At 44.1% G+C, this 10,969-nt stretch overlaps 1 protein-coding gene across 1 annotated transcript in view; it reads left to right on the top strand.

The window, feature by feature from the left end:
• Positions 1–2,702: 2,702 nt before the first annotated feature.
• RPS6KA5 (ribosomal protein S6 kinase A5) overlaps positions 2,703–10,969 on the top strand; it is a 128,009-nt gene continuing 119,742 nt past the window's right edge. The window contains exon 1 of the mRNA XM_045823281.1: positions 2,703–3,048. Within this exon, the coding sequence (XP_045679237.1) occupies positions 2,946–3,048 (103 nt within the window). The 5' untranslated portion in view covers positions 2,703–2,945. The remainder of the gene's footprint in view (positions 3,049–10,969) is intronic.

The raw sequence follows: 10,969 nt of genomic DNA, 5'->3' as shown, positions 1-10,969 counted from the left end.
CTGTGGAAAGAGAAAAGAGCATGAGGGATTGTCCATGGGGTTTTCTCTGCCAGGCCTGGAAGTGGCACAGATCATGTCTGCCCATGCCCATTGCCCAGATCGCGGTCATGTGGCCCTAGCCTAACTGCAAAGGAAACAAAACTGTACTTCTCCTGTGTGTCCAGGAAGAGGAAATGAGATTGGTGAGCATCAGGCCAGTCTCTGCCACATCCTGATGAAAAACTACTCATCTTTAAGAATCAGTTTAAATAGTCCTTCCTTATAAAGACCTTTAAGCTCCTCTGACCTAAATTAGGCCCCCTGATAGATTCTACTTTTGCACCCTGTAATTTTCCTTTATGGCATGATCACAACAGAAAGCTAACATTTCTTTATGCAATGACTTAAGATTTATTTCCGTGTCTAGACTTTGGGCTCTATGCATGCAAGGATTGCATGTTTTGTTCCCACACTGCCTTTGGCATCTACCACAGTAGTTGGCATATGACTGGTATGAAAGTGATTGAGTGAACCAACGAACAATCGCACAGTTATTCCCTGGCTGCAGAGAGCACACTGCTTGTGGAGGAGAAACACAAATAAGTAGGCACGCATGGTGTAGCGTAGCGATTTTCAACTGGGCCCCGCGGCAGGCACATGTCATACCCTAAGAGGCACACTGGTATGACCCAAGAATTTTTAGAACATGCAATGCCTCACTGTTTAGTCATGGGTGCTAGTCTCTTTTTCCTTTGATTGTCAAATAAAAAAAATGATAATGGCCAACACAACAATAGCCATTCAGGGTGAATGAATCAAAATTATACTTATTTTTCTTTGTCAGCTCAGCAAAAAATGTATTTTTTTGGTGTGCTGCAGAATTTTAGTACTTAGTTTATGTGAGATGAAGAAGTGGAAGATTGCTGGTTTAGTGGGATAAATGTTCCAGGTAGGTCAGCCCCGGGAGCTGAGGGCAACCTGAAGGGGCTGTGGAGGCTTCTCTGCTTTATCTTCCATGGCAACGTAACCCACAAGTCTGCAAACTATGACCTACAGGCCGAACCAGTCTACTGTCTGTGTCTTCTTTTTTTTAATGACCCAAGAGCTAAGAATGGTTTTTATATTTTTAAATGGTTACAAAGGATAAGAATATATTATGTCACGTGAAAATTATGTGAAATGTAATTTCAATGTCCATAAATAGTTTTATTGGAACACAGCCACATCCACTAGCTTACTTGCAGCTTTCAATAGTAGAGCTGAGTAGTTGTGAGAAAGACCACATGGTTAGCAAAGCCCCGAATATTTACTATTTGGTCCTTTGCAGAAAAACTTTGCTGACTTCTGATCTAAGTTTGTTTCTATGTGAATTATGTCCAAGTGTCCATCTTCAATCCTCTTATTTTTCCCATGTTCATGCCCACTGCCAGAAATTAGGCCCCCATAAGTTCTATTCTTGCAACAGTATTTTCACCCTTATCTTTCTCCTCCTCCTCCCTTCAGTCCATTCTTCTGACTAATTTATAAGAGAACAGCTTTGATGCTGTAGTGACTGTTTGAGGCTGCCCTTCCTGCACTAAATAAAACCTGCACTGCCTAGCAGGAGTTCTCCTGAACCTCCTGATAGTCGAGGTTCTCCATTGTTTTACCACACCCTACCTTTTCAGCTGTACCTCTTACATCATACTCTATCAGCCTTATCTACCACTTCACCCACCCTTGCCTTCTTTACCTCCAGGTTTATGGTCCCAGTTACCTTCTTTGTATGAAATATCTGCTGGTATTTCCATCTTACCCAGCTTTTAAATTGGTTATCTCAAATGCCTCCTTGCCCTAAAAAGCTTTCCCCAGCTCCTCTACTGAGAATAATTGTGCCATCTGTGCGATTCTCTTAACAGTTTGTATGACTTGTATTTCAAATTCTGCTTTATAGTTTCCTGTGCATATACACAGAATGTCTGTTTTTCTCATGCTCCACTGAAAGCTGTTCAGGGGCAGAGGTTGTATTCCATCTCTGTGTCCTTTTGGTGTCTAGGATGAGTCTTACACAAAAGCGGAAACGTCTATCCTTCTCAAGTGCTCATCGAGAGCTGGGATTGTGAATTTTTGCTAAGAACTACCTGTATTTAAGCACAGACTTAGTTTGTTGAGGGCTCACTAGTGCGAGTAACTCCTTTTTAGCACACATTGTCTTCCAGCTGACCACACAACCTTGTATTGCTACCTAAGGCCCTCAGGTTTGTCCTGAAAACGCGTGCGTAATAAGTGTTTCCCTCCGGGCCCCTCTTCTGTCCACGGTGACTGGCGGACCAAACATTCCAATCAGCCTTCCCGCCTCTTTCAGCAATAGCCAATCACAGACCCCGAGCGCCTCCCACCTACTAGACACTGTTTACTAACAGATAGAAGTGGGGGGACTAGGGGCGTGACGTTCTGGGGAGCTCTGGGAGGGAAGGTCCTGACTGCGCTTGCGCACCAGAGGAAATAGGCGGAGCAGAACCTCGAATCTGTCCAATCGGAGAGGCCGCGCTCCTCCCTCTCCTGCCTCCCCGCCAAGCAACAACAATTCGAGGAGAGGGGCGGGGCAGCTCGTGAAGCGTCAGAGCGGATTGCCAAATGGGAGCCGGCACTGATAGATGCGCGCGCCTTGCGCCCAATAAGCGATGGCGGCTCAAATGGCTCTGGTACCTTGCTGGCTGTAGGCGGAGCGGCTGGAGGGAGGAGGCGGTGGAGCAAGGGGCAGTTTGGTTGCGTGGTACTAGCGGTGCCCGCTGGAGTGGGGTGGGGGGGAGGAAGGCGGAGGAGCATGCAGTGCGGCCAGAGCGGGAAAGAGACTCTTCTCTGCGTCTGAGTTCTGGCGCTGCCGCTCCCGGCTCCCGGGGCTGCAGCGGGAGCTGTGAGGGGCCAGGCGTCGCCTGCCTCCCGGGTCCCCTCGGGGAACCCCGCAGGATCGGGAAAGGGAGAAGATGGAGGAGAAGAGCGGCAGCGGCAGCGGCACCGCGGACACCAGCGGAGAAGGCGGCGCCGCGGAAGAGCAGCTCCTTACTGTCAAGCATGAGCTGCGGACCGGTGAGCGACCCCGCCCTCTGCCGGCCGGGCAGGCACGGGGGCGCGCCCCCGAGGGCACGCGGGTGTCCGTGAGGGCCAGGGGCGCTGGGCCGGACTGTGGGCTCGGGGGGCGGGCCCGGGGCGGGGCCTTGCAGGAGGGGCGGGAGCCTGGGGGGTCCCGGGATGTGGGGGCGCGCCCGAAGGGAACGGCCCAAAGTTTTCCAGAACCGGGACTGAGCGACTGGGACTGAGCGTTGGGACCCGTGGGGGAGCAGACAGCCTCGTGTTGGCACTTGTCTGCAAGGAGGTCTTCGGGGCCCCTTTCCCGCACAGGTGACACATCTGTCACTGCATCCTGTTTGGGGTAAAAGGTGCACCTTTCTCAGTGTGGGGTGAGCGATGCTTTGTTTTGGAGCGTGACTCGCATCTCCACCCCTCTGCTTCCCTAGGGGTGGTCCTGGTGGGGGTTTGTGGAATCGTCCCCTAAGGTGCTGGGGTCCTGTACGAGATATAAAAGGGTGCCTGTCCCGTGGACTCTTCCTGAGTGCAGTCTCCGGTGACATAAACAGGGATCGCGGGAACCCGGGACTGAGTGCTTTTATTTTCAGTTACCACGAAATACTATACTTGGCCTTGAATTTCTTTCAAAAGTCCCTGGAAACGAAGGTTCTATAAATTTAAAGCTCGAGGTAAAAGAGACTCATTCACTAGCCTGCCGAAGCGTTGACGTTCTAATGTTTGAGATGGCTGGAGCTGTCCCAAGTCAAATTACTTTATTCGTTGTGTGGGTCTGGGTTGTTCCTGTTAGAAAATGCTTCTTTGGACTAATCGTTTAAGTTTAGGTTTATATTTGTGGAGCCCAGTCTCGCATTAGAGATTCTCTTTCATTTCTGAGCGGATACTACTTTAACAAGTTGTTTGTTATTATTATTAAATGTTCACGTGAACGTTTATAAAGGTTTTTGATTCACCTTCGTCGGCACATTGGGGTGTGCTTTTATGGTGTGGACAGAGTTTATACAGCAGGTTTCAGGTGTATGCCTAGTAAACCTTGTTACTGCTTTGAACAGATTTTAAAGTTAGATCTGTCACAGTTCTTTTAGTTTTTGTTATTTCTAATTTGGTTGCCAGTTAGCATTCCACTAAGTGCCAGGGTGGTGACTTACATTTAAGAGGGTGTCAAATGCATGCTTACTTATTTCAACATTTTCAAGCGTTGGTGGTGTTTTGTTTTCGGTCGTTGTGAATTTATGTATCTTGAGCCAGTTACTCCATTATCTTTTTGAGTTCCCAACATAACCTGTGTAGTCTTGGTTGGTTGGATGGTTTTCTTTTTTTTCTCTTGATTTAATAGACAACTGAGGTTTTCAAAGGGCTATTAAATTCTTTATCCAGTAAGCATTTATACAGTATTAATACCTTGTTTGTGCCAGGCTCAGTGTCAGGTGCTTTCTGGTGTGGAGAGTCTGAATTTCTTTTTCTTCCCTTACATAACAACTTGCTGATTTGTGTGTGTAGGATTGTTCTGTACAGCAAAAGCTACTGAAAGTCCTATGCTCCTCAGCCATTGACGATGGTCAAACAAGCAGCTTTTTGCTAAATGACCAAAGAGCAACCTACTTGTTGTTAGTAGTCAACCAACTGCTCGGGTTCTGGGTTTTGAAACAATGCTAGTTTTGTAGAAAACAATGAGTACTGGTTTATTTCCCTTTCCCTGCTGTGTGAATCATCAGCTGCAAGTTTGCGTTTCAGAATTTTTTTCTGATGGATGGTGAGATTATGCTGAATTCATTAGTGCTGTTAACTGTCAAAGGAAATGAACAGGCATTTTGATTTATTGCCGAACACGGGAACTGATCAGATATAGGGGTCAAAAAACACTGTTGAAATGTAGCTTGAAAAATCCACTCATCTTCAGCCAACTGTGCTTCTGGCGCACGTGATGCTGTAATAGGCACCCAGTAATCTGATCTGACGGTGGTCCCTTGCTTCCCAAAATTTGGTCTAGCATATAGCCATGTCAAGCCAGCAGTTGGTGATTGCTCCTTTGTGCCCCAACACTGTGTTGTGTGCCGCAGGATGAGTGAAAAGGCAATAAAAGTCCCATGTAAGGGCATGGGAATTGTTCTGGTTGTGTGCACTGAGGTAGCATGGGGTGCCTGGACATGGAATTGGAAGACTTGGTTCTGAATCTCCGCTCTGCCACTTACTAGCTATATATAGCCTTGGGCAAGTCATTTCACTGTTTCAGACTAACTTCTGTCATCTACAAAATGTGAACATTTAGTAAGTTCCTGTGGGAAAAGTGCTAAGCAGGGTGCTTGGCACATACTAAGCACTCAGGAGCTGTTGACTGAATGTAGACCTGAAAATCACTCCACGACAGTTATGTGTTCTTAAAGCGTGTGAATGAGTTCAGTGTAACTTGGGAAACAGATCACTGATGTGGTACTCAGGCTATGCCACATTGTCAGGCTGTCGCCTTTTTCTGTCTGTGTCTTCCGAAGTGGAGTGTGAGCTCCTCATGACCCCTGCTGCTGTTTGGCAGCCTATGCATATCTCTTTAATAACATTTAACACAGATGATGTATAATCAGTTTACTTGTCTGCACTATACTGTAAGGTCCTTGAGCCCTTGTTCTTTGACCATACGCCTTGCCCATTTTCAGTCCCTGGCATAGAAGTATTCACATATTTGTTGAATGAATTCATTGAATGGATACAATTCAGGACCAAGTTCAGTAATTCATTGTATTCCCAGGACCTTGGATATATTAGGTGGTTGATAAATTGATGACAGTGGCTGCAAAAGCTGAAGAATGAAGAGTAAAGAATTGGTGAAACCAGTTAAACATACATTTCCGGAGCACCTGGTTTTCAAGATGATACTGATAATACCAAAAATGGCCAAGACAGTGTTTTGCTCTCTGATAGTAGGGAACGAGGCCGTGTAAACCAGCAATGTATTAGGATACATTATCATAAGTTTAATAATAAAAGATTATACAGAGTATAAAAGTAGCAAAGAAGAGGTCAGGACTTCTAGGTTGCAAATAATCAAATTTAACTCTGTTGCACAGTAGCAACGAAAAGAAGGGGGTTATTATTGGAAGGTGTTTCGGATGCTGGGGTTGTGAGACAGATAAGATCTTGCCACTGGAAGGACAGGGTTCCCACTGGAACCAGAAACTCACTCCCTCCATCTGGAATCTTTGTCTCTTTGTGATAACTTTATTCTTCTCCGCTGCTGTCCAACTTTTCCCACGTGGGAAAACCATGGCTGCTGACAGACCCCAAGTTTTACATCTCACAGCTTCAGAGACTGGAGAGACGCAGCCTTTTACTTAGCTTCAGATATTAAAAATCACGGGGCTGGGTGGGCCCTATTGGCCTGGCTCTTGTCAGGTGCTCTCTTTTGGATCACTCCGCCACGGCCAGGGAACGGGATCCTGTTCTACTAACTTGACAACTATGACAGCAAACATGGACGGGGGAGAAACTAAACTCTTGGAAGAGGAGGGGTTGCTGGGAAAACATGTCCTTGGGTGTCTATCATTAGTAGAGAGAGCCTAACACTGAGAAAAGGGCCAAGGAAGGCGGTAGTAGTTATCTGTTGTGTAACAACTCACCCGAGAATTCATTTGCTTAGACAGCAACATTGTTTCTGTGGGTCTGGGCTGTAGGAGTTGCTTCACTTGATAGTTCTGACTCAGGGTCTCTCAGGAGGTTGTGGTCCAGATGTTTGCCAGGACTGAAGTCACCTGAAGGCGTGTGAAGGGGCTGGAGGTTCCCCTTCCAAGACAGCTCGGTCACATGTGGTTGGCAGGGTGCTTTGGTTCCTTGCCATGTGGACCCCCCCGCCATAGGACTCCTTGAATGTCCTCCTATTGTAACAGTTGCCCCCCCGCAGAGCAAGTGATGGACGAGAGAGCACGGTGGGAGCCTTAGCATCTGTTCTGTTAAACTGCTTTTTTTTTTTTTACATGTAATTTACATAACATAAAGTCTACTTGTTTCAAGTGCACAATTCAATGAATTTTAGTGTATTTACAGAGTTATACAACCATCACCACAACCTGATTTTAGAACATGTCCATCGCTTTAAAAGGAAATGTCTTACCCATTTGTATCAGTCACTCCACGTTGCCACCACCCATCCTCAGCCCTACACAACCACTGAGTCTACTTTCTCCACGTATTTGCCGAGGGACAGCATAACGTGGTGGGGTTTTACAACGTGTGCTCTTTTATGACCGACTTCTTTCACTGAACAGAGTGTTGTCACGATAGTGTTGTCTCTTTCCTTTTTTTTAAAAGATTTTTTAAATTTTTATTTATATTTAGAGAGAGAGGAAGGGAAGGAGAGAAACATCAATGTGTGGTTGCCTCTTGTGTGCCCCCAAGTGGGGACTTGGCCTGCAACCCAGGCATGTGCCCTGACTGGGCATTGAACTGGCGGCACTTTGGTTCGCAGCCTACACTCAGTCGACTGACCTACACCAGCCAGAGAGCACTTCCTTTTTTAAGTTGACGCATAGTATTCCATTGTATGGCTATATCCTATTTTGTTTATCCATTCATCAGCTGATTGACATTTGAGTTGTTCTCACCTTCTGTTTTTGTGAATAATGCTGCTGTGTACGTTTGTGTACAAGTTTTTGTGTGGACCTGCGTGTTTATTTCTCTTGAGTACATACTAAGAGTAAAATTGACTGGATTGCATGGTAAGTCTGCGCTTACAAGTTTTCCAAGCAGCCGAACCGGTCCGCAGTCCACAGGCCGTGCACAGTGGCTCCGGGTCCTCCACAGCCTCGTCAGCACTCGCACTGTCTGTCTCTTTGCTGGTACCCATCCTGGCGGGCGTGAGGTGGGATCTGATGATGGTTTTGATTTGTGTTTCTGTCATGGCTAATGATGTTGAACATCTTTTCATCTGCTTATGAGCCTTTGTATATCTTTAGGGAAATGTCTGTAAGATCCTTTGGACATTTTTTGATTGGTTGATTTGCCTTTTAATTATTGAGACGTGAGAGCTCTTTATGTATTCTAGATGAACGTCCCTTATCACATGTACAGTGGGGGGCACGGTAGATTTGCAGTTGTGAGAACGCTTAACACAGATTTATTCTTCTGTTATTGCCTATTGATTATTGTATTATTTTCCATGTGAACAACTGTAAACCTGCTTTTGCCCCACCCTGTACGTTTGCAAATACCTTCTCATACAGCGGGTTGTTTTTGGTTTTTGTTGGTATCCTTAGAAGCACAAAAGACTTTACTTTTGACAAAGTCCAAATTATTGAGTTGGCCAGGAAGCCCATTTCGTTTTTTCTGCAAAATAAGACACATTTTTCATTTTCATCAATAACTTGATTGATTTGGATATTTTGAGTATGTCTGCTACCTCCCACATCGTATAACATTGATTGTCCTCAGTTAATGCCTCGATTTGATCACTGTCAACCTCAACTGATTTACCCGACCATGGAGCATCGTCCCGCAAAAAACCTCCAGCACGGAACTTCGCAGACCACTTTCCGCACGTTCGACCAGTCACAGCACCTCCTCCATGCACCGCACACATCTGTGTTGCTTTTCAGTTGTATTTTTACTTTCTTGAAATAATAAAGCATAATACACTGACAGTGTTGCTTATTTTCTTCATCTTCGATACTAAGATGGATACACAAATTCACCAATTTTGTTAAGTTCCTTTTGAATGCACGCTGATGTGACAGCGGTCACAATACAATCTAACAAAATTGTTTTGAATGAAGTTAAAGACAACTAAGCACCACCAAAGCCCTCTTATGGGGAAAAAAACGAACTTTTTGGCCAACCGAATATTTTTTATTTTGTTTCTTATACTTTTGGTGTTGTACCAAAGAAGTCATTGACTAATCCAAGGTCATAAAGATTTATGCCTTTGTTTTCTTTTAAGAGTCAGTGGCTTTAGCTTTTACATTTAGGATTTGATCCATTTGTTGAAAGACTGTGTTTCCCCCGTTTAATTGTCTTGGCACCCCGTGTCAAGAGGAACGGGCCAGGGGTGTATGGATGTGTTCTGGACCCACAGTTTGACTCCACTGATCTCCGTGTCAGTCCCGTGTTAGCACTGCACTGCCTTGGCTCCTGTGGCTTTTTAGTAAGCTTTGAAATCGGGGAGGATGAGTTCTTCTTTTTCCAGATTCTTGGCTATTCTGGGTCCCTTAAACTTCCACGTACATTTTAGGATCAGCATCTTAATTTCTGCAAAGAAGCCACCTGGGATTCTGGTAGGGATTACACTGAATCTAGAGATCAATTTTGAGAGTGTTGCCAGCTTAACCGTATTAAGTCTTCTGATCCATGAGCATGGAATGTTTTTCTGTTTATTAAGATCCTTCATTCCTTTCAACAGCATTTTGTAGTTTTCAGAGTATAAGTTTGCATTTCTTTTGTTAATTTATTCCTAAGTGTTTTATTTTGTTTTGATGCTATTATAAAAGGAATTATTTTTAATTTGATTTTTGGATTATTAATTGCAAATTATATACTGTTTATTTTTGTGTATTGATTTTATATCTTGTAACCTTGCTGAACTAGTTTATTAGTTCTATTAGTTTTTTAGTGGCTGTTTTAGGATTTTCTGTTTGCAAGCTTATGTCATCTGAAAATAGAGATAGTTTTACTTCTTCCTTGTCAACCCACATGCCTTGCACTTAATTTTCTTGCCTAACTGCTCTGGCTAGCACCATCAGCACACTGTTCAATAGAATGGTGAGGGGAGACATCCTCGTCTTGTTTCTGATCTCAGGGGCAGAGCTTTAGTCTTTCCCCATAAACATGAGATTAGCTACAGGTTTTTCACAGAAGCTCTGTATTAGGTTGAGGAAGTTCCCTTCTTTCACTAGTTTGTTTGGATGTTTTTATTATGAAAAGACCAAAAGGATTTTGTCATGCTTTTTCTGCATCTGTAGAATACTGTGTGAGTTTTCTTTTTGTTTCATCGATGTGGTATATTAATTGACTTTTTGAGTGTTAAGCCAGCCTTGCATTATCGGGATGAGTTTCACTTGGTCATGGTACATAAATCTTTTATACACCATGATGGATTCAGCTTCCTAGTATTTGTTGAAAATTTTGTGTTTATATTCATAAGATACATTTTGTTACCAGTTTGGGTTTTTTTATGATGTCTCGGTCTGGTTTCCCCAAAATATGGTGGATTGATTTTTGCTACCAGTTAAAGATCTTATGCCCCTGGCTGGCGTAGCTCAGTGGATTGAGCGCGGGCTGCAAACCAAAGTGTCGCAGGTTCAATTCCCAGTCAGGGTACATGCCTGGGTTGCAGGCCATGACCCCCAGCAACCGCACATTGATGTTTCTCTCTCTCTCTCTCTCTCTTTCTCCCTCCCTTCCCGCTCTAAAAATAAATAAATAAAATTAAAAAAAAAAGATCTTACCTGTTTGGTTTCTGGCATCCATACTTAGGTCTTCTGAGTAAAGACTAGCAGAGGTCAGGGGGCAGGACTGTATTTCTAACTCTGCCCTCAACGTGCCCTGTGACCTGGGTTAGGTCCTTTCACCTTTGTGAGCCCAAGTGTTCTAATCCATAAAGTAACGGTGTTGGACTTGAGTTATATCCAAAGTACTTACCAGCATGAAGCTTGTGTTCTGTAGAATTACTGTGGAAATCTTGGGTATAGACAAAAGTCAGGAATGGTGATTTACCTTAACAGATCATTCTATTTTACCATAGGATTTATGATCGAATCCTATTGAAAAAATAACAGTTCCCTGGTGCATTTTGAATATGATTCTGTTTATAACAATTTAATTTATAATTAGTTCTTTAGACGCATAATACTTTTCTACAATAAGACACTTTGAAAGATTTCAGAGATACTCTTAGTTATCTGTGAGAACAACAGAACTCTCTTTTTATTATACATGCATAAAT

The sequence above is a fragment of the Phyllostomus hastatus genome, unplaced genomic scaffold (genome assembly GCF_019186645.2).
Source record: "Phyllostomus hastatus isolate PE091 unplaced genomic scaffold, TTU_PhHast_1.1 phas_scaffold_501, whole genome shotgun sequence".
In the NCBI taxonomy this organism is placed as follows: domain Eukaryota; kingdom Metazoa; phylum Chordata; class Mammalia; order Chiroptera; family Phyllostomidae; genus Phyllostomus; species Phyllostomus hastatus.
This window is presented reverse-complemented; position numbering and strand designations above follow the sequence as displayed.